The 22,745-nt window shown below is 52.7% G+C and overlaps 2 protein-coding genes across 4 annotated transcripts; one reads left to right on the top strand and one right to left on the bottom strand.

The window, feature by feature from the left end:
- Window positions 1-4,215: 4,215 nt before the first annotated feature.
- Window positions 4,216-13,846, bottom strand: SENP1 (SUMO specific peptidase 1). 2 transcript variants are annotated; one of them, XR_010442961.1, is made up of 17 exons: window positions 12,765-13,846; window positions 12,036-12,108; window positions 11,829-11,925; window positions 11,223-11,358; window positions 10,753-10,856; window positions 10,267-10,502; window positions 9,884-9,938; window positions 9,690-9,728; window positions 9,498-9,582; window positions 8,997-9,149; window positions 8,369-8,500; window positions 7,703-7,906; window positions 6,899-6,978; window positions 6,406-6,490; window positions 6,003-6,098; window positions 4,993-5,374; window positions 4,216-4,912 (listed from the first exon to the last, which is right to left on the bottom strand). XR_010442961.1 is itself a non-coding variant. In XM_064734686.1 (16 exons), the coding sequence occupies exons 1-16, from the start codon at window positions 12,837-12,839 to the stop codon at window positions 5,312-5,314; spliced, it is 1,713 nt and encodes a 570-aa protein (XP_064590756.1). In that variant the 5' UTR covers window positions 12,840-13,846; the 3' UTR covers window positions 4,216-5,311. The 2 variants fall into 2 exon arrangements, 1 of the variants encoding a protein (XP_064590756.1); XM_064734686.1 differs by having other exon boundaries at window positions 4,216-5,374.
- PFKM (phosphofructokinase, muscle) lies at window positions 13,779-22,732 on the top strand. Of its 2 annotated transcripts, none has more exons than XM_064734676.1 (23): window positions 13,779-13,956; window positions 15,029-15,127; window positions 15,907-15,980; window positions 16,073-16,150; window positions 16,611-16,800; window positions 17,472-17,637; window positions 17,715-17,759; window positions 17,844-17,952; window positions 18,042-18,137; window positions 18,227-18,319; window positions 18,415-18,540; window positions 18,808-18,872; window positions 18,955-19,018; window positions 19,139-19,285; window positions 19,868-19,938; window positions 20,027-20,114; window positions 20,380-20,532; window positions 20,929-21,093; window positions 21,195-21,256; window positions 21,457-21,568; window positions 21,676-21,775; window positions 22,166-22,271; window positions 22,374-22,732. In XM_064734676.1, exons 1-23 carry the CDS (start codon window positions 13,827-13,829, stop codon window positions 22,519-22,521), a joined length of 2,487 nt encoding a protein of 828 aa, XP_064590746.1. In that variant the 5' UTR covers window positions 13,779-13,826; the 3' UTR covers window positions 22,522-22,732. The 2 variants fall into 2 exon arrangements, with proteins under 2 accessions (XP_064590746.1, XP_064590747.1); XM_064734677.1 differs by lacking the exon at window positions 13,779-13,956 and adding an exon at window positions 14,014-14,232.
- The last annotated feature ends 13 nt before the right edge of the window (window positions 22,733-22,745 follow it).

Genomic DNA, 22,745 nt, shown 5'->3' with positions numbered 1-22,745 from the left:
TGGGAATGAATCAAAGCGCCAGGGAGGGGCTGCCCGACCCCTCCCCAAATTCAGGGGCGGCTCCGCTGCCGTCCCCAGGGTGACAGAATCGGGACAGGGCCGGGGACGAGCCCAAATCCCCCTGAACCCTCCCCACATTCCCCCAAAAACTCCCCCAAAAGCGGGGTGGGGACAGCGGGGTGGGGAGATCGCCTCCCGCCCTCCTCGGAGCGCGGACACACCGGTGGCACAGGTGCCGCTGGTGCCACTGGTGACAGCTGACAGTGGCACTGGTTGAAGCGGCAGGGACACAGGTAAGGCCGGGCGCCCCCAGTTTCCCCCCCGGCCCCTGATGGCCTCTCCAGAGCCGGGGACAGGAGGGGACCCCGGGATGGGGCGGGGGGCAGAGCGGGGGGCGTGGTTTGGGACCGAACCGGCACAGGGGTGGCACCGCCCCAATGTCCCCACGGGATCCTGGTTGCCGTGGGGGATCACGGTGCCACCACCCGCGAGCGTCACCGGCCCCGTCCCGATGGATTTGGGACTCAATTTTCTCACCCCAAATTCCCCAAATCCCCCAATTTAGGCTCAAAATTACTCTGAGAGAGGAAGGGGAATTCAGTTTTTACCATTTTTCCCCATTCCCCCCCCAATTTTTATCCTATTTCCCCCCATTTTTACCCCTAATTTTCCTAATTTTTCACTCCACTTCTGACCTATTTTTGTATCATTTGGCTCTTAGCTCCCTCCATTTCTGCCCCATTTTACTCCGTTTTGGTCCCATCTTAACCCAAATTTTCCCACAATTTCACCTGATATAAACCTCATTTCTGCCCTATTTTTACCCCATTTTGCCCTATTTTAATTCCCATTTCTCCTAATTTCTGCTCCTTTTCCACCCCATTTTTACCCAAATTTCCCCCCACTTTCCCCCCCATTTGCCTCTTGATTTTTCCCACTTTCCCAAACCACCCAATCCCATCAAAATCCCAAACCCAGAGAGGGAACTCCTTCACTGGGGGATGAGCCAGGAATTTATTTTTCCCTTCTAAAAGGGCTTTTTTCAACACAAAAACTCCCCAATTTTCATTTTTTCCCTCTGGCACCTTGCAATAACCTCAGATCTGGCCCCAAATATTCCCTAGGATCCTTTTGGGATTGAGGAGCAGAAAAAAGATCTTTGTCCCCACCTAAAACTCCCAGATTTTACTTTTTCCTCCTAATTTTACAGCTATTTCACTCCATATTTTCAATTATCCCATGACATTTCCTATTAAAAATTAAAATTTAATAATATAAAAACAATATCAGTTTTTGAGCCTCTAATTGATTTTTTTAGGGGATGAAAAAGCCCCCAAATCCCCAATTTTGCAGTGGATTCATGTGAAAAAAGCAATTTTGAAGACCCCAAGCCTTACAGAAAACCTGATTTTGGGGTGAATTTACCCCCTAAAAATTAATTGTAGGGACACAAAATTTGCTTTTAAGCCCTAAAAAACTCAAAAATCCCAAATTCCTTTTTTCCATTTAGGGTTTTCTCTTCCCCTCCTTTTCCCTGTGGGAAAATCCCCAAAATTTCCTTTTTCATCCCGTTTTTGGGGTTTTGTCACACAGAGCCTCTTTGTCCCTTTTCCCCCTGGAAAGGTGGGAAGGGGCCCGAAATGGGGGAAAAATCCGGGAATTTTTGTGGGATGAGGTCAAAGCCTTCCCCCCTCACACGGCCTCTTCCTCCTCCTCCTCCTCCTTTCCCTCCTCCCCCTTTTTTGGGATGAAAAGGCGATTTTTTGGGAAAGGTACAAAGGGATCCTTTCAGGGATCGAGGGGGAGGGCGCTCAGGGCCTCACCGGGGATTTTTTGGGGGCTATTTTGATTTATTTTGGTTTATTTAATTTTTTAGTTTTTAATGTTTTTATTAGGGCGGGGGTATTTTTTAGATTTTTTTTTTGTTATTTTCTGTACATTTTTAAGGATATTTTTGTGTATTATTTTTATTTTTTTCTGGGGGCTTTTTTATTTATTGAATATTTTTAATATTATTTGTGTATTTTTCAAATATTGCTTGGAATTTTCAAAAGATTTTTGTGTGCATTTGTATATTTTGGGGGTATTTTAAAAAAATTGGGTGAATTTTAAAATATTCTTGTGTATTTAAAAATATTTTTTAAATATTTTGGGGGTATTTTTTGTGTGATTTTTATTTCTGGGGTATTTTGGGGTGAAACGTTAGGAATTGGATGAATGGGTTTGAGAGATACCTTGGGATTATTTGGTGTCCCTTAAGGGATTTTTCCCATTCCCAAAGCTGGTTTTTCCCCTGGAATTCCCAATTTTTTCCCTCGGGGTCACTCTATGTTACAGGGGGGTCACTTCACCCTTTGATATTTTAGGATCCCCCCAAAACTTGGGGAGTTTTTTGCCCCCTAAATGCCTGAAATTCAGGATTTTCATCCAACTCCAAACCCTAAAAATTTCCTTTTTTTCTCCTGTCTGAAGCGAGGAAGAGGTGAAAAAAACTCCTGGATTTTGGATCCTTTGATGGCGAATTCTCCCATCCCCCCATCCCAAAAAATCCCTATTTGGGGTGGCACCGAGCCAGGGCCCCAAAAGCCACGGGGACAAAGACGCCCCTGTGTCCCAGAACCGGAAAAATCCCAAAAAATAAATAAATCCAGGGGAAAAAAAATTTTAAAAACCACCAAAAACACCCAAAATCCCAAAAAACCCCCAACCTTAAAAGAGATTTTTGATGAGGGCTGGGCTGAGGGTCCCAGGGTTTGAAGGGAGATCAGGTTCAGGGATTTTTTTTGATTTTTGGGCATTGTTTTGGGGTGTGGGTTTTTTTTTTTTTTGCTTTTGGGCAAAACCAGAAAAAGAAGCCCAGCAGGGCTGTGGGTTAATTAATTAATTAATGAGGGCTCAAGCCTGTGGGGGATTAATGGGGTCGGGGTTGTTAGGAGGAATTAGGATCAGGAGGCTCCTGGAGTGTGAGGACCCTGCCCCAGCTCAGGGTTAAAAATGGCCCCCAATTACCCCAAGTCACCCCAAAATTGGGGTTTGGGGAGAGCAGCCCTGACCCGGAGGGTTTGGGGTGAAAAATAACCCCAAATTGCCCCAAAATTACCTTTAAAGTTTCTCCAAAATGACCCCAAAATAGGGGTTTGGACGGTTAAAGCACCCTGCTTGGGGTTTGGGATTAAAAATGCCCCAAAATTACCCAAATATGACCCCAAAATGACCAAATAGGGGTTTGAGGGGTGGTGTTGGGGGGGTAGCTCAGACCTGGCTGGTGTTTTGGGGTAAAAAATGACCTAAAATGACCCAAAGTGACCCAAAATTGAGGGCTTTGAGGGGCAGCTCTGAACTCTGGGGTCTCCCAGCTCAGAATTTGGAGTCCCAGCCCTGAATTATGGAGAATCTTTCTCAGATTTTGGGGCATTTTTCCTGCATTTGTGTCTGATTGGTTTTGGGGGCATCTTTTTGTGGTTGGGGCATTTTCCCTAGATTTTGGGGCATTTCCTGGGATTTTGGGTCATTTTCCCGCTTTTCAGGGTGCCTTGCCCAGGCAGCATGGGGGGGAATGGGGGCTCCATGTCCCAGACTTTTTTGGGATCCTGGGATTCCCGGGAAAGATGAGCTCTGCCAGGCCCAACCACGGCCCTACAAAGGGAGCTTTTATCCAAATCCCGGCTTTTTCTGGGAATTTTTGTAAAAATAGCAGTGGATCCAGCGGGGGGGTGGGCAGGCGAGTGAAAGGACCTTTGTCACCTGGATGGGGGGGAGGGAATTCCAGGTGGGATTTGAGGGGGCTCCCGGGGAATTTGGGGTAATTTTCTGATGGATTTTGTGGAATCTACATCAGATTTGGGGCATCTTGCATGGATTTTGGGGCATTCCCTCTGATTGTGGGTCATTTTCCCTGAGTTTTGAAAGATTTTCCCTGGATTACAGGGAATTTTTCCCAAGTTTTGGGGCACCTTCTCTGATTTCTTCAGCTGAGGAGGAACCCCAAACCCTTTTCCAGAGATTCCCACTGTGAACAGGAATGGAGACAGATAAATAAATGTACAACTGCATCTGAACGTCACCTAGCACATGAGGAGTTGGCAAAAAAAAAATTAAATTTATCGCACATTTATAAACTCATAATTAAAATGTGTTCTTATCTAGCACAAAAAGCAGGAAAATTCCTCAATTCCAGTTTTTTTTTTTCAGATCTTTAATTTCAATAAAAGATAAAAAAAGTAGGAAATGAATCTGGTATAAAACATGGGAGGGAATTTGGGATCCAAAGGGACACGAAGGGATGGGAAAAACCAGGAAAAGAGGCTCCAAAAATTTGGGAATTTGGTACAAAACTTCATCTCCCAGCTCGGGAAAAATAGAAAAAATTCCCAGCTCCTGCAGGAGAGGGAAAATACAAAAACTTGGGATTTTCCCCCACTCTTCTTATTAAAAATCATCTTTTCCACCAGGAAGAGCAAATCCAGAGGCTTGGGAAGGACCAAAACATTTGGGAATAAATTAATCCAGGGAAAGGGGTGGGCAAAGCTCCCCAAATAAATCCTGGCATTGTTTGGGAAAAATGGAAGGAATTCCAGGATTTTGGGGTTTTTCCCATGGCTCTGCAGTTCCTGCAATTTGGGAGGATTTCTTCATGGAAAACGTGGGAAAAGCAACTGGAAAAAGCAACAGGAGCTGCTGGGATGAAGCAGCCTGAAAGGGAAAGGAAAATTCCCAAAAATTCACCAAAAATCCCAGATTTTGCTCAGGTTTTGGGATTTTTCCCTTGGAAAAGCAAAGTTTGGGTGTAAATCCAGAGGAATTCTGGCATTCCAAAGCTTAATCCTGGAAAAATCACCCTAAAGTGAGAATTTGGGAAGAAAAAACAGGATTTAAGCAGGAATTATTCCCAGGGATTCCAATCCAAGTTTTCCTGTGGATAAAATACACAAACTTTAGGAATGAGGTGGAAAAAATGGGAATGATCCCCAAAAATTCCCTCCAGAACCAAACCTTTCCCCTGCTTTTCCCAAATCCAGGTTTTCCCAACACAAATCCACGGAGGCTCCTCCCTTTTCCCGAAAATCCAGCTCCAAAATTCCCAAATTTCCCCATCCCAGCAGATGGAAAAGCGGGAAAATCCATCCTGGAATCACAAAAAAGAGGGAAAGAAACTTCAAAAAATTCCCAGCTGTGCTTCCAAACTTTTCTATTCCCCCAAATCTGGGGGGGTTTTGGGAGGAGCAGGACCCGGAGTTCCTTGGCTGCGTCCCCAGGAGAATCCTGGGATTCTTCTGATCCAAATCTTTGGAATTTCAGAATTTTTCTGGCATCAGAGGAGCTTCCTGTGCAGGATTTCCCAGGCCATCCTCTTCCTGAAGTAGGGCATGTGTTGCTTTGGGAATTTTGGGGGAGAAAATAGGAAAAAATGGGAATTTTGGTCAGGTTTGCTCATCCAGGGGCAGATTCAGGCTTTTTTTCCCCCATGGAAAATAATGGAAAAGGGGGAAATTTGGAGCTTTGGGGTTGTGGGAATGGGGGGAAAAAATGGGAATTTCTGGGGATTCAGGCAAAAAATGGGGGAATTTATCCCAGATTTTGCTGGGATTTTGGCGAGTTTGGGGTTTTCCTGGCCCTGGGGTTCTGGGACCTGAGGGAATTTCGGAGTGCTGGGATCTGGAAATGCTGGAGGAGGGAAGTGGGATATTCCTGGAGGTTGGGAATTACCCAGGAATTCCTTGGAATTTTGGGGAGGAATGGGGAATTTGTCTCAGATTTTGGGGGGAATATTTGGGATTTTCCCTGGCACTGGGGCTTGGGAGCTTTTTCCAGGGACTTGGGGACAATTCCATGGAAGGGGGGAGGGTGGCTAGGAATGGGAAATTGGGTGGGGATTCCTTGGATCGGATGAGGAATACTGGAATTTCCCCCAAATTCCGCTGGAATTTTGGGATTTTTCCTGGCCCTGGCGGTTTGCAGGATGGGATTTGTGGAATTTATTTCATTTGCAGCCCCTGGGGTACCTGGGTGAAGTTGATGGGTTTGTCCTTGGAGATGCACTCGGCGTAGCGGCAGGCGAACATTCCGCAGTCGCTGCCGTTCATCTGCTGCGGGATCTCCTGGGGACAAAACAGCAATCGACATTCCCAAATTCCCGCATCCCCCCCGTCCCTCAGCCCCCAAGCACCCAAGGGCAGGAAAAGCCCCAAAATCCCAGTGAAATCTGGAGGAAGGTCCCAGAATTCCGGAATGTTTTGCATTCCCACCTTGCCCAAATCCCACCCAAACCCTTCCCCTGTGGAAAATTTCCTCTTCCAAGGTTTGGGATTTGTTCCCTCCTTTTCTTCCCTGAGGGAAAAGGGGCCCAAAAAGGGCTGGGAATCCAAGGAAATGCTGAATTCTTTGGGAATTCTGGGCTGTCCAAACCTGGCTCTTCTTGCTCAGCAGGGCCCATCCATTGGTGTCAAATTCCTTCCTTTTCTTATCCAAACTTTCCTGTTTCAGGTACTGCCTGTGGGAAAAGGATCAGGAAAAGCTGGAATTCATGGGAAAATGGCAATTCTGAGGTTCTGCTCTGTCTGGCTGTTCCCTAAGGGATTCAGGGTTGGGATTCACAAATCAATTACCCCCAAAAATCTAAAATTGGATCAGGAGAGGCTGAAATCCCATGGGAAGAAACAGGGAGAGAATTCCAGGGAAGAGAAGGAATTTTTCATGTCCTAGCAGAGGAGAATGAGCCTTAAAAAGGGAGCAAAAATGACCCTAAAGGAGCCTCCAAAAAATGACCCTAAAGGGACCTAAGAATGACCCTCAAAAGGCTCAAAAATGACCCCCAAAAAGCCCCAAAATGGGTAAAGTTGATGTTTCAAAGGCTGGGGAAGCAGGAGTGGGATTTTGCCAGGGAAGGGATTTTACTCACAGCAGGATCCTGCAGGCCTCACTGTTGATCCCTCCCATGGAATCGTAGTAGGTGATGGTTTTTTTCCTGAAATCCACGACCTGCACAGAGAAAAATTCCTTAAAATGGGGAAAAAAATCAGGAATGCTTTTCTTGCAAAAACAATGTAGGGTACCTCACACCACAGGAGGATTTCCCCCCAGAAATCCCCGTTTCCTGCTGTGTTTTTAATCCCTGAATGTCTAAATGAGCCATTATTATTATTATCATCATCATCATCATCATTATCATCATCATTATCATTCCTCCCAAGGGTTTACAACAATTTTGCCCCATTTCTCAAGGCCCAGATTTAGGTGATTTTCAGTGTTTTCCCTCCCCATTCCCATGCCATTTTTGCTGGAAATTACCTCTTTTCCATGGAATTAATTAACAATTCAAGCAGGAATTAATAAATTAAGGAGGCTTTTGCTAAAGGAGCTGAAAATCCCTGCAGGATCCCAGGAGCCAAGGCAGGGGATGGGACAAAGGAAGGGGAAAAGCGAAATATCTGTGGCCTAAATCTCTTTAACAAGATCCTGTGGCACCAGTTGGTGGGAACGGGGAAATCAGATCTTCCCAAGGGAATACATTTCCTAAAATGACCTCCAGCCTGAATTTAAGGACTAAAAACCCCACAAAAAGCTGCTCCTACATTTGTATTTCCCTTTAAACTCAGATTTGAGACACAAACGCAATTTTTTCCTGTCTGCATCACCCAAAACCAACAAAATTTGGGCCCTAAATCCCAAACTGAAGATTTTTTGGGATAATTCAAGCACTCACAGCCAGGCACCAGTGCACTCCCAGGTGGATGGGCACCAGGAGCAGATCCACAGAGAAAATATCCACTTTTTTTGTCCATCTTTTCACAGCTTGGTACCCTGCAGTCTTTAATTTGGTGAAGAAAAAGGTGTTGAAGGCGTGGACTGCAGGCAAATCCTTGTCCTTGCTCCTCTCCATCAGCAAATTCATGTAGAAATTTATAATCTGGAGGGAAAAAAAGGGAAAACAGAGTTTTTGATTTCTTTAGTAGATTTTTATTTATTTTATTATGGTGTTTGGATTTGTGGCCCTGTGTAAAGTTAGGGAATAAACCCCCACAAAGGAGGATTTGCATTAAAACCTTCAAAAAACCCAGGTGAGTTTGCAGTAGCTCCATTGTAGTAAAACATTCCAGAGAAAACTCAAGGATTTTTAGGAATTTGCCTTTATTTAGGTCGGAATTTAAGATTTACTTACTGTTTCCCTGGTTCACAAAAATCCCATCCTCCCACTATCATTAATTCCCCACATAAATTCAATTATTTTTATTTTGTGCAGCTTCCCCCATAGATTTATCAGTCCAGGGTGGAATCCCAACCCACAAACCCCCTCCCAGCACCCACCCAATCATTTTCCCCTCCCAAGCTGCTGGAAATGGGTAGGAAATGGGAACTGTTGGGCTCTCACCTCGTCGTTGAGCCAGTTGAGGTTGTTGAGGGTCTGGATGTCCTTCCTGGTGATGGTCAGGCGGAAAGCCTCGCTCAGCACCTCATCCTGGTTCCCTCCTCGGAAAAGGCTCTTGATTTCCTTCTCCATTTCCTGGGGAAAGGGAAGGTGGAATTCCTGCTTTTCCTGACCCCAAATAACCAAAGGTTTAATGCCCAATAGTCCCTTAAGCCATGAATTCACCAGGAGGAGGGTGCAGGGCTCCATCCCCGTGCCCAAACCCCAGGAGTTCCCTGAAGCTAATTCTCTGAACTGACCCCAAATCCCTAAATCCCAGGAATTCCCTGAACTGATCTACCTCAGGTGAGGTAGAATTCCTGCTTTTTCTGCCCCAAATCCCCAAGGGTTTAATACCAAACGCATTCTTGAGCCATAAATTCACTGGGAAGAGGGCACAGGGCTCCATCCCTGTCCCCAAATCCCAGAAATTCCCTGAACTGAGTTCTATCTGAGGAAGAACTTTTCCTGTCCCCAAAACCCCAGGGCTTGAACACCAAACTGATTCTTGAGCCATAAATTCACCCTGAGGAGGGCTCAGGCCCCCATCCCTGTGCCCAGAGCCCAGAGCCCCCTGCGGGGCAGCCCCAACCTCGGTGATCTCGGGGAAGTCGTCGTCGCCCTGGCCAGGCCGGGCGCGCTCCAGCCCCTCGGGCCCCACGGCCACCGGGATCTCCTTCTCCAGGGGCACGCGCAGGTGCAGATCCACCAGGTCCTGCACCGAGCGCTCCTGCTCCTGCAGCCGCTGTGGGGGGACAGAGAGGGAAAAGGAGGGGTTGGGATTGATGAAACTGGGATAAACCTCCAGGATTATGGAATTAAACCTTTACAGAGCCACCCAGGCCTGTCCCCTGTGCCACATCTGCATTTCTTCCCCATTTCCCTGGATTCTGACTCCTTTTCCAAGCCCTGACCACCCTCCCAGTGACAAAATTTCCTGTAGTTTCCAATGTGAGACGATATTCTCTCTTTTCCTTGCTGTTTATCCCAGGATTGAGAAGAACAAAGGCCTAAAAAAAGTTGATTTTTCCTGTTTTCCAACTGTTTTTCCCCAATTGTCCCAGTCCGGGGTATTTTTCTGTGTAATTCTCACCTGGCTCTGGAGCTGCAGGGCCAGAGCTTTCTGCTCCTCTATTTGCCTCCACCTCTCTCTGGCTCGGGAATCATAGACACTGGTCCTAGAAAAAACAAAAATTTCATGGACAAATTCATTAAAAAAAAATCAGGATTTTGGTTTTTCCACCCCAAAAATCCCAGGAAAAGCCAGCAGGGAAAAGTAACTCACAGCTCTTTGATCCATAGCTCAGCCTGGAAAAAGGGGAGGCTGAAAAGAGAGAAAAAGGAGGGTTGGAAATTACCAAAAATACCGGAATTACCCCAGAATTCCCTCCTTTCCCAAATTCTCACCCTGTCCCTCTTCATTGTCACCTCCCCGTGTCCCTGAAAATCCCCAAAACACCCCCATTTCGCACCCCTTACCTTGGAGCTGGAGTTCTGGAATCCTTGACCTTGAGCAAAATGACAGAATCTGACCCTAAAAATGGGAAAAATTCCTGGATTTCTGTCCTCCTTGATTCCTACTCCAAATGTCTCCCAATCCTGAATAAATACCCCAGACTGGCCACAGAATTTAAATCCCTTTCCCAGAGTTTGGGGTTATTTGGGATTTGGTTTCATTTTTTTGGGGATTTGGGGGATTTTGGGGGGTATTTTCTTTGGGACTTTCTTGAGAAGTTCTTAGGGATTTTTTTTTTTTTTTTTGGTTAATTTCAGATTTTTTGGGGGTTTTATTTGTGGTCTTGTTTTATTTGAGATTTTGGTGGTTTTGGGGTTATATTTCTGGAATTCTCAGGAATCTTTACCTTCACTCTGTGCCTCAGCTCCTGGCTCCTCCTCCCGCTGGTGCGGAGCCGCAGAATTCCGGGGCTGGAACTCCCCAGGAAACCCTGGAGAGGGGCCCAGGGGAGGATTTTGGGAATTCTGGGGTGGCTCTGGGGAATGTGGAACAGGAGCTGGAATTTTGTGAATTTCCGGTGCCTCGGGATCATCCCTGGGAGCCTCCTGGGACAGGGAGGGGCCGGAACGGGGACAGCGGGAGCTGCAAAAAAATAATCAAAACATCCAGTTAGGGAAATTCCTGGAAAAAGACTGGAAATTTGAGATTTGGGGAGAAGATTTAGGATTTTTCTGGGGGGTTAGGAGAGAGGTTTTGAAGTTGGGGTTTGGGCAGGGTCTCTGATGATTTTCAGGGATTTGCAGAGGGTTTTTTGGGATTCAAGCAGGGATTTTGAGGTTCTTTGGGATCTGGGGCAGGTTTTCAGGGATTTTTTGGGATGCTTCTGACTCACAGGTGGAAGGGCAGCAGCGGGGAGGGTTTGCAGCTGGAGAACCTCTTCCCAGTCACCATCTGCAGCAGCTGCCGGTAAATCTCCCGCTCCTCCTCCCGCACCGTCTGCAGGCAAAGAGCACAGAAAAAACTCCTCTCAAAACCCTGGAATTCACTGATCCCAGGGATTCCCCCCAAATTCAGGGATCTGATGGAATCCCACAAAGGCAGTGCTGAGAAAAACTCCCAAAAAAATGGGATTTAGGGCTGGAAAACCCCAGGAATTTGGTGTTTAACCCCAGATGTGCCCCCAGCTCTGCCAGAACACCCCAACCCCACAAACCTCTGGGATTTCTCAGGATTTCCATTCCCAGCCTTGCCGGAACACCCCAACCCCACATACCCCAGGGCTTCCCAGCCCCACAAACCCCACAAACCCCTGGGATTCCCAGCCCCGCAAACCCCCGGGATGCCCCAGGGTTTCTCCGTCACCTCCTCGGCCGCGCTCAGGAAGCGGCGCGGGGCCTTCTTGGGGCTGCGGCGGCTCCAGGAGGGGCTCGGGGCTGGCTTCAGGGGGAAGGAGGCTCCATGGAGGGCGGATTTTGCCCCAAAAGTGCTGGGGTTCCCGCTGGAAGGAGGGAAAAACACCGCAGGTTTGTTGTAAATCCTGAAAATTGGTTTAAAATCCCGAATAAAATCACAAAAGGTTGCATGGAAGGAGAAATGAAAGGGCCCAAATTCCAAATAAAGCCCCAAAAAATCCCACAAATTAAAAAAAAAACCATAATCCTCAAACCCCCCAATTAAATTGCCCAAATCCCCCTACTACAAAATCCCAAATAACATTTAAAAAAACCAAGAATCCCAATCCCCACCAAAAAAATCTCAAAAAATCCTTCCCCAAATAACCAAAATCCCAAATTAAACCCACCAAAAAATCCCCCAAAAAAGAAATTAAAACCTTCAAAAAATCCCAAAAATAAAACCCCCTCAAAAAATCTTCTAATCACTGTCAAATCATCAAAACTCCAAAATCCCAACTAAAATCCCCCAAAAGTATCAACCAAAACCTGGAAATCTGAGATCTGCGGCACCCACCTGGAATTTTTACGGGTCTCCAGGAAGGAGCCTCGGCTACCCCTGGGCTTGGAGCTCCTCCACTGCCCGTTGGCTCCTGGGAATCTCTCAGGAATTTCTGAGGGGAAAAACACTGGGAGTTCCCAGAAAAACTCAAATTTCCCCTTCTCCAGGGGTTGTTTTTAGGGAAAACACCCCCAAAACCCAAATTCCAGAGGGAAAACTCACCTGGGGTGTAGCTGAGGGAGCAGGAGGAGTTCCCAGCAGGGCAGGAGAAGCTGCTGAGTTTGGGGAGGAAAAACTGGGAGAAAAAAAAAATGGGGAAAATTCCAATATTTTGCTTAGAAGTGGGAAAATACCAGGAAAGAATCCAGGAAAAATACAGGGGAAAGGGAAGGGTGTTCCCAGGGCTGGTTGGGAATGGTGGCAGGACTTCACAATTCCCAAAATTCACAATTCCTAAAATTAATAATTCTCCAAGTTTACAATTCCTAAGGTTTGCAATTCCTACCCATCACAGCTCCCCAAACTCCCCAAATTCCCAGCTTCTAAAGGTTACAACTCCCATATTTTGTGGAGCGAATTTATGGAGCAGCAAGAACCCAAAAACTGCTGGGAAAATCCTGAATTTCGCAGCTCTGGACCCGCGGTGGGTCCCACACTTGGGCTCCCCATTCCCGGCACATTCCAGGCGGAATTCCCACGCCGGGAACCGGGAATTCCCAAAAACGGGATTGGGATTTGACTTCTGCGGTTTCCAGGCTGCGTTTCCCCAGAGAAACCGCGGCTGGAAGTGCCCTAGGATTCCCTGGGATGGGGGAATTGTCCCGAATATTCCGAAATCCGCTTCCCGCCCAAATCCCGCGGTGGTTCCGTGAGGGAAGGAGCTGCGGCGGCTCCGGCCCGGTGGAAACGGAGCCCGGGAACGCCCCGGCCCCGCGCCCCCCCGCTCCGCACCTTGCTCTCGGCGCCGAAACCCTTGAAGGCCGGGCCGGGCCGGGCCCGCGCCGCCTCCCGGGCCTCCATCCTCATGGAGGGCAACGCCGCCGCCTCGGCCCTGGGCAGCGGCCGGACCGGGCACGGGAAAAGGCCCAGTGGTGGCGGAGTCGGGTGTGAGGGCAGCGGGAGAGGGAAGAGCTCGGTCCGGGAGCGGAGCAGGGTCCGGAGCCGCCGCCGCTTCTCTTGCCTCAGCCGGCCCGGCCGCCGCACCGGAAGCGGAAATGGAACCGGAAGCCTCCCGAGCGCGCGCGGCTCTCCCGGACTCCGCGGCGGCAGCGAGGGGGAAGCAGCGGAAGCGGAAGTGAGCGGCGGCAGCGCTGCCAGAAGTGCTGCCGCCAGAGCAGGGGAGGGAGCCGCGATTTGCTGGAAGCGGAGAGCGCCCCCTGGCGGCTGGGAGGTCCAGGGGGGCAGCCGGAAAGGAGGGGCCACCCTGGACGGGGGGGCTGACCCTATAGGGGTCCCTCTGTGGTGGGGGTCACTCTGTGGGAGCTGTGACCCTATAGAGGGTCATTCTCTGGGGGCTGTGACCATATGGAGGGTTCGCTCTGTGTGAGTCCCTACCACCGATCCCATCACAGTCGATCCCGTTACAGCTGATCCCATTCCAAGTTTGTCCCTATGGTCAGTCCTGTTACAGCTGGTCCCTACATCCAATACTGTTACAGCCTATCCCATAATAGCCGATCCCATTACAGTCAATCCCACAGCAGCTGGACCCTACAGCCGATCCCATTATAGCTGATCCCATAACCGGCGATTCCATAACGGGCGATCCCATTACAGCCGATCCCGTTACAGCCGATCCCATTACACCGATCCCGTCACCCCGATCCCTTTACAGCGACCCCGTCACAGCCGATCCCGTTACACCGATCCCGTTACCCTGATCCCCTAATGGGCGATCCCATTACAGCCGATCCCTCCACCCCGATCCCATTATAGCGCTCCCCGCGGCCAATCCCCGGTCCCAGCCCGTGTCCCTGCGCTGTCCCCAGGCCATGGTGGCGCTGTGCCCGGGCCATGGTGGCGGTCCCGGTGGCCCCGGCTCTGTCTCGGTTCGCGGCCCCGGCCGCGCTCTCCGTGGCCGCGCTCCTCCTCCTCCTCCTGCTGTCCTTCCTCCCGCCCGGGCCGGGCCGGCGGCGCTCCGCAGGTCAGTGCTCCCGGTGGGCAGCGGGACTGGCGCCACTAACGGCCCCGGGAGGGCAACGGTAACGCCCGCGGACCGGCACCGGTAACGCCCTCGGACCGGGACCGGGAGCGAACCGGAGCCGGGAGAGGCAGCGGCAGGGAACGGGGACTAGGAGCAGTAAGGAAAGCAGAGCAGATCCCACCGGGAACAGCGACCCGGGCCGGTAACGGCCCTGCACCGGGACCGGCAACGGCCCTGCACCGGGACCGGCGATGAACTGGAACCGGTTAGGGACAGGTACTGGAACCAGCAGGGAGCAGGAACTGGCACCAGTAACAGCCCCGCACCGGGACCGGCGGGGAGCTGGAACCGGGAGAGGTGGAGAATGGGGACTGGGACCAGTAAGGAAAGCAGTCTGGAACCAGTGGGGAGCGCAGAGTCCCACAGGGAACACAGACGGGGACTGGTAAGGATGGACTGGGACAAGTAAGGAGGATAAACTGGCACCAGTAAGGAGGGCAGACCAATAACTACAGGGAATAGAGACTGGGCTGAACAGACTGGAACCAGTAAGGACAAACTGGGACCAGTAAGGACAAAGTGGCACCAGTAAGGACAAAGTGGCACCTGTAACGAGGACACAGCAGCTCCCACTGGGAACAGGGATTGGGACCAGTGAGGACAAACTGGCCCCGCTAAAGAGGGACTGGGACCATTAAGGAGAGCAGGGCAGGGAAAACAAACTGAGACCAGTAAGGACAGACTAGCACCAGTAAGAAGGACGGAGCAACTCCCAGAGGGAGTATGCACTGGGTCCAGTAAAGACAAACTGGGACCAGTAAGGAGAGGCTGGGACCGCTAAGGACAGCCTGGCCCCAGTAGGGAATCGAGACTGGGACCGGTAACGAGCATTCCCAGTAAGGAGTTCCCCCCACGCCCCCCCGGGCGGGAGTGTCCCGGCGGTGGCAGCGGGGCTGTCCCAGTGTCGCCGCGTTCCTCCCCAGGGTGCCACTCTGCGCTGGCAGCGTCACCCAGAGGGACAGAGCCGCCCGTCCCGCCTTGGGATTTGCCCGAATTTCCCGATTTTTTCCAGGCAGGAAAATGCCCCCGAGCCCCGCGGGACCCCAGCACACTGAGACCCTGGGGGTCGGCAAAGCCATCGCCGTCCTCACCTCCGGAGGGGACGCGCAGGGTAAGAGCACCTCAAAACCCCCGGGATCCAAAATCCCTTGAAATCCCCAGCCCGAAATCCCTGGAAATCCCCCCAAATTCTCTCGAATGTCTGCCCCCTCCTCCAAAACTCCGCAAATCCCCTGGGATCCCCAGAATCCCCGGGATCCCAAAGCCCCCCCCCCCAAATCCCCCTCCCCTAAAATTCCCCCCCCAAATCCCTAAAAATCCCCCCCCCCCAAGTCCCTAAGCCCGCTCATTTGGAGGTAAAAATCAGGATTTTGATGCCACAACCATCAGGGTTTTCCCTGGACTGAGGTTCTGGGAATGACCTTGGTGGGGGTTTGGGGTCGGGTGGAGCTCGAGGGGTTTTGGGATAGCAGAGGGGAACAACGGTGACAAAATTCGGGCAGGGGACTCCAAGTGGGCACCGGTGGCACTTTGGCACTGAGCCAAAATAATCAGGATTGCCCAAAATTCCAAGGATTCATCCCCAGATTTGGGATTTTTCTGGGGGTCCCAAGGATGGGGGGTGGACAGACATGGGGGGGTGCCAGGCCATGGGGGCCCCCCCCGAGTGTCCCCTCCCCCCACCCCCGTGTTTGTCACCCATGTCAGGCACTGCCACCAAAGGTCACCGGGGCAAAAATAACCCAGGCGGTGGCAGCTGCGAGGGGGGGGACAGGGGGGGTACGGGGAGGACAGATTGGGGGTGTCCACCGAGGGGTGGCAGCTGCAGGCAGGTGACAGGGTCTTGGGGAAGTCACCAAGGGGTGACAGGATGATGGCGGTGCCCCACAGGGATGAACGCGGCCGTGCGTGCCGTGGTGCGTGTGGGGATCTACACCGGGGCCAAAGTGTTCTTCGTGTGTGAGGTCAGTGTCAGCCCCAACCCCGAAATTCCACAGCCCCACCACAAAATTTGGGAAAAGGTGTCCTTGAACCACTGTCCGTTCTGTCCCCACAGGGCTACCAGGGGCTGGTGGACGGTGGTGACCACATCAGGGAGGCCACGTGGGAAAGTGTGTCCATGATGTTGCAGCTGGTGAGGGACACATGGACAGGGGGACAGTGGGGAATCACCTCCTGGGCTGGGGAGGCACTGGGCATGCTCCTCACTGGTCCCAGTTTGTCCCTCACTGGTTCCAGTCTGAGCCTGGGCTCAGCAGAAAATGACCCAGAAGCAGAGCTGGGATGGGGGGAGGGAGGGAAGGGTGGACACAGGGAGGGACACAGGGACGGACATGGGGATGGGATGGGTGGATGGATGGATGGATGGATGGATGGATGGACGGATGGAGGGATGGACATGAGGATGGGACAGAGATATGGACATGGGGATGAGATGGGTGGATGGACAGAGGGGTGGATGGACACAGGGATGGACATGGGGATGGGATGGATGGATGGACACACAGGGACAAATATGGGGATGGGATGGGTGGACAGACACAGGGATGGATAGCCAGCCCCAAGGCCAGCTGTGCCCCGCCGTCCCTCCCCAGGGTGGCACGGTGATTGGCAGCGCACGCTGCCAGGATTTCCGCACGCGCGAGGGGCGGCTGCGCGCCGCGCGGAACCTGGTCAAGCGAGGCATCACCAACCTGTGCGTGATCGGCGGCGACGGCAGCCTCACCGGCGCCGACACCTTCCGCGCCGAGTGGGGCGGGCTCCTGGCAGAACTGCTCAAAACCGGTATGGGGGGGACATCGGGGGAGCCCCCCCTGGGGTGAGGGAGAAGGGAGGGGGGCACAGGGAAAGGGTTGGGGTCAAAAGAGAAAGGTTTGGGTTCAAAAGCACACAAAAATTTGGGTTTTCACACATAATAATGTGGTGTTCTTCCCTAATTATGGAAGTTTAGGACACTTTTGCTCCCCAAGGGGACACTTTGGAGGAGGGCAGAGAGAGAACAGGGGGTGTGGAAAAGTTTGGTTTTGAATCAGGATGTGAAACTCAAAAATTGGGGTTTTTTCCATAATTTTGGAGGTTTGGGGCACTGTTGAAGATGTTTTAAAGGGGGACACAGAAGGAAAAAAGGGTGTGGTTAAAAAAAGCAGGGTGCGGCACTCAAAAATTTGAGGTTTTCCTTCAAAACAGAGATTTGTGGCACTGCTTCCCCCTAAGGGGACATTTTGGGGGGGTCCCACGTCAGGAAAGGAGGGTGTGGGAAGGTTTGTTGTTGCAGTGTGATATAAGTTTGTGATTCCAAAAAAACTTTGGCTCCAAAATCAAGGTGTCCTACACAAAAATACGGTGTTTTGTTACCCAAAGCTGAGTGTTTTTCCCCCAGACAATCCCTTTGACACCTCTATCCCCCAAGTGACCATCTGGGGATGGCGTCCCCCTCCTGCCCACCCTCTCCCCAGGTGGCATCACGGCAGAGGAGGCGCAGCGCTCGAGCCACCTGAACATCGTGGGCATGGTGGGCTCCATTGACAACGACTTCTGCGGCACTGACATGACCATCGGCACCGACTCGGCGCTGCACCGCATCATGGAGATCGTGGACGCCATCACCACCACAGCACAGAGGTGACAAGGACACTCTTGTTGTCCCCCAGCCCCCGGTGTTCCTGTTTCGGGTGGGTGACGCTTTCTTGTCCCCACAGCCACCAGAGGACTTTTGTGCTGGAGGTGATGGGGCGGCACTGCGGGTACGTTCTGGCACCTAGGAGGGGTTCTTGTCACCCCAAAAATTGGGGGAAGTGGCTCAAAAGCAGGTTTTGGCCCCATTTCAGGTACCTGGCGCTGATCACAGCCCTGGCCTGTGGTGCTGATTGGGTTTTCATCCCTGAGTCACCCCCTGAGGACGACTGGGAGGAGCACCTGTGCAGGAGGCTGACTGAGGTGGGAGGGAGGGATGGACATGGGGATGGAGGGATGGAGGGATGATCTCCCCCATCCCTATCCTTGTTGACACCCTGTGATCCCCCCAGACCCGTGATGGTGGCTCCAGGCTCAACATCATCATTGTGGCTGAGGGCGCCATCGACAAGCACGGCAAGGCCATCACCTCGGACGAGATCAAAGCTGTGAGTGGGGATGGGGGGACATGGGGGACATCCCCCTTTGCCCCCTCCCTTTTTGGGGCCAGTCCCAGAGCTCTCCTGTGTCCCTGCAGCTGGTGGTGAAACGTCTGGGGTACGACACCAGGGTGACCATCCTGGGCCATGTCCAGCGTGGGGGGACCCCCTCAGCCTTCGACCGCATCCTGGTGGGTACCTCCTTCCTCACCCTGGTCCCAAACAAAGGGACCTGGAGGTGACTTACAGCCCCCCTTGGGAGGTGACACCCCTGATGTCCCCTCAGGCCAGCAGGATGGGTGTGGAGGCTGTGATGGCGCTGCTTGAGGGGACACCAGAGACGCCGGCCTGCGTGGTCAGTCTGTCCGGCAACCAGGCCGTGCGCCTGCCCCTCATGGAATGTGTCCAGGTGGTGAGTGGGGATGGGGGGACGCTGGGAGTGGCCCCAGACCCAGTCTGGGTCCCTAAGATGGTTCCCATCCCTAAGATGTCCCCAAATCCTCCAGGGAGTGTCACCAAACCAGCCCCAGGGATGGATCCCACCCCAGGACACCCCATTCCACCCCAAACCCATCCAAAACACTCCAACCCTACCCAGGACACCCTGATCCCACCCCAGGACACCCCAATTCCACCCAGGAAACCCCAATCCCACCCCAATCCCCCTCTGTGCCCCCAGACTAAGGACGTCACCACAGCCATGAATGAAGGACGCTTTGAGGACGCGCTGAAGCTGCGGGGCCGGTGGGTGGCACCTCCATGTCCCTGTCCCTGAAACCCCAATGTCCTCAAACCATCTCAAAACCCCAACTTCCCCGATTTTTAGGAGCTTTCAGAACAACTGGAATGTCTACAAGCTGCTGGCTCACATCCGCCCGCCTGCCACCAAGGTAGGGAGCACTGGGGAGGGGCCCGAGCTGGGACACCCCAATTTCATCCCAGGCACGGATACCACCCAATCCCACCCCAATCCAACCCCAACTCCCAGTGAGCCCTGTCCCTGTCCCCAGAGCGGGTACACGGTGGCCGTGATGAACGTGGGCGCTCCGGCCGCAGGGATGAACGCAGCCGTGCGGTCGACCGTGAGGATTGGCCTCATCCATGGGCACCGCATGCTCGCTGTGCACGACGGCTTCGAGGGGCTGGCCTTTGGCATGGTGAGGGTCCCAAGGGGAATGGGGTGGGAAAAGGGTCAGGAGAGGGACTGGGATGGGGAGATTCGCACAGGGAATAGGGCTTGGGATGGATATGAGGGGCTGGCATTCGGGATAGTGAGGGTCCTATGGGGGAAAGGAGTTGGGATGGGGAGATCCCTATGGGATGAAGGGGTGGCCAGGGCATGACGGATTTGAAGGGTTGGGTTTTGGAATGGGGAGATCCCAGTGAAAAGACAGGCCAGGAAAAGAGTTTGGGAAGTGCAGGATGGATTTGAGGGGATGGATTTTGGGATGGGGAGATCCATGTGGGAGGAGGGCGCAAGAAAAGGACCTGGGAAGGGACAGTTGTGGCACTGCAGGGATGGAGATTCCTCAGGATGGGGGTGTTTAATCCCTGTCCAAACCCCAGCCCTGCTATGGGTCTGATCTGCTGCTGTCCCCAAGCCAGGGGACATTGTGTGACCTTCTGAGAGGGCTGAGGGGACATTGTGTGAGCCCAGTGTCACTCTGAGAGGGCTGAGGGGGGCCATTGTGACCCCAGATCCTTCTCCCACCCCATTAAACCCCTGTTTCACCCCCCAGGTGGAAGAGATCGGCTGGAATACTGTGGGCAGCTGGACAGGGCTAGGAGGATCCAAACTAGGCACCAAGAGGTCACTCCCCACTGCATGTAGGGTCATTTGGGGTCCCTCTGGGGTCCCCCTCTGATCAGGCTCATCCCAAGGAGTCTCCCCTTCCCAGGACTCTGCCCAAGAAACATTTTGAGGAGATCAGCGCCAACATCAGCAAATTTGGGATTCATGGTCTTATCATCATTGGTGGCTTTGAGGTCAGTGCCGTGTGGGCAGGGTGTGGTCAGCAGGGTGGGGTCAGTGGGGCTTGGTCAGAGCATGGTTGGGGTGTGGCCAGGATGGGGTTAGAGAGGCATGGTTGGGGTGTGGCCAGGGTGGGGTCAGGGTCCCTCTGCCATCCCCCAGGCATTCACACAGGCAGCCTGGAGCTGGTGGAGGGCCAGGTCTGGTCAAGGTGTGGTCAGTGCCCCCACTGTTCCTCCCCTCTTTGCATTGTCCCCTGATGTTCCCATTGTCTCTCAGGCGTTCACAGGTGGCCTGGAGCTGGTGGAGGGCCGGGCACGCTTCGAGGAGCTCTGCATCCCCCTGTGCATCGTGCCCGCCACTGTCTCCAACAACGTCCCCGGCTCTGACTTCAGCATCGGCGCCGACACCGCCCTCAACACCATCACCACTGTGAGACCCCAGATACCTCCCCAAAATCCCCCTTGTCCCAAACACTACCACCCTGGTCGGACACCCCATCCTGTAGGCTCTGCTCCCAAACATCATCACCACAGTGAGAACCCAAATCCTGTATTCCATATCCCTCCTGATGCTAAACACCATCATCACAGTAAGATCCCAGTGGAAGTCTCAAATTCCCCTGATCCCAAAGCACTTCTCCTACCTCTATCACCTCTCTGAGACCCTGATGGAAATCCTCCAACTGCCCTGACATTAGACCCCTTTTCCTGACCCCAAATCCCACATTTCAGACATGTGACCTGATCAAGCAGTCTGCAGTGGGCACCCCAAATTCCCTGGGCCCTAAATCCCTTTTCCTGACCCCAAATCCTGTCCCCACTGCAGACGTGTGACCTGATAAAGCAGTCAGCTGCAGGCACTAAGCGCCGTGTGTTCATCATCGAGACCATGGGTGGCTTCTGTGGCTACCTGGCCACTATGGCTGGGCTGGCGGCCGGCGCCGACGCCGCCTACATCTTTGAAGAGCCCTTCAGCAGCCGTGACCTGCAGGTGGGGACAGTCTTGTCCCCAGTCCCCAGTGGCACCCGGGTGGTGTGGAATGAGTAGGTTCCCCACTGACCCCACTCCCACCTCCATTCCTGACCCCACAGGCCAATGTGGACCACCTGACGGAGAAGATGAAGACCACGGTGAAGAGGGGGCTTGTGCTCAGGTGGGTTCCAGCCTTGGGGGGACCTCATGGCACCCCCGTGGGGATTGGGTTTGGGATCAGGGGAACTGGGCTTTCACGGTGGTGATGGGCAAGGGATGGAAGATTTGGAGTCTCATTGTGGAGCTGCTGTTTCGGATCAGTGGAATTGTTTGGGATGGGGTGAACTGTGGGATTTGGGCCTGATCCTGTCCCTGGTGCAGGAATGAGCGTTGCAATGAGAACTACACCACAGATTTCATCTACAACCTCTACTGCGAGGAGGGCAAAGGGATTTTTGACTGCCGGAAAAACGTCCTGGGGCACATGCAGCAGGTGGGAAAGGGGTGAGGGTTTGGGAATTCCCCCAGGAACAGGATCGGTGTTCAGGGGATTGGGATTTGGGGGATTTCATTGGCTCATCCTGGATTCTCCTGGGGCAGGGAGGCAGCCCCACCCCCTTTGACCGTAATTTCGGCACCAAGATGGGCGCCAAGGCCGTGGCCTGGATCACCGGGAAGATCAAGGAGTGCTCCCGGCATGGTGGGTGCTGCTGGATGGGGGATCCCAAAGGGGCCCCAGAGTGACCCTACATTCCCAAACCATTCCCAAAAAGCCCTCCTGTGGATTCTGGGGGATGTTCCCCACTCCTGGATGATCCCAAACATTCCTAACCTCCCCTCCCATGTTTTTGAAAGGTCCCAAATATTCCCAACCTACCCTCCCATAGGTTTTACCCTCATGCAGCATCCCCAGCATTCCCAACCCCTGCTCCAGGAGGATCCCAAACATTCCCAACTTCCTGTCCCAGATGTTTTCCCATCCCTGAAGATTACCAAACATTCCCACCCTTCCCTCCCACATCCCTGGAGGATCCCAACCATTCCCAACTCGCCTCCAGGAGGTTCCCCACCATTCCTGTGTTCCTCCCAGGCCGGATCTTTGCCAACACGGCGGACTCGGCGTGCCTGCTGGGGATGCGCAAGCGCAGCCTGGTGTTCCAGCCCATCGCTGAGCTGCGCCAGCAGACGGATTTCGAGTGCGTCTCCCTCCCTGTCCCTCCCTTCCCCACCCTGGGAAAGTGGGACAAAGCCTGGGATCCCTCCCCAGGGATATCCCCAGTCTGTCCCTGTCCCCTCAGGCACCGCATCCCCAAGGAGCAGTGGTGGCTGAAGCTGCGGCCCATCCTCAAAATCCTGGCCAAGTACAACATCGAGCTAGACACGTCTGAGACGGCGCACCTGGAGCACCTGACCCGCAAGGTCCTGGTCCCCGAGGCCACCCTGTGACAGGGACAGCAGCCACTGCCAGCCTGAGAAACCCCAAAAATCCCCTTTTCTCACAGTGTCCTGGGGCTTTTCAGGGATTTTATGGGATTTTGAGAAGGGGTCCCCAAGCGGTATCAGGATAAATTGAGGATGGATGGTGGAGGTTGAGGTTTTTAGGGTTAAAAGTCATAAAGTGGAGATGTTTCAATAAATTCAGTGCTTGTCCAAGTGCTCCAGGTGTCTGT

This window comes from Zonotrichia leucophrys, chromosome 29 (genome assembly GCF_028769735.1).
Source record: "Zonotrichia leucophrys gambelii isolate GWCS_2022_RI chromosome 29, RI_Zleu_2.0, whole genome shotgun sequence".
Lineage (NCBI taxonomy): Eukaryota > Metazoa > Chordata > Aves > Passeriformes > Passerellidae > Zonotrichia > Zonotrichia leucophrys.
The sequence above is the reverse complement of the archived record's forward strand: the minus strand, read 5'-3'. Positions and strand labels throughout refer to the sequence as shown.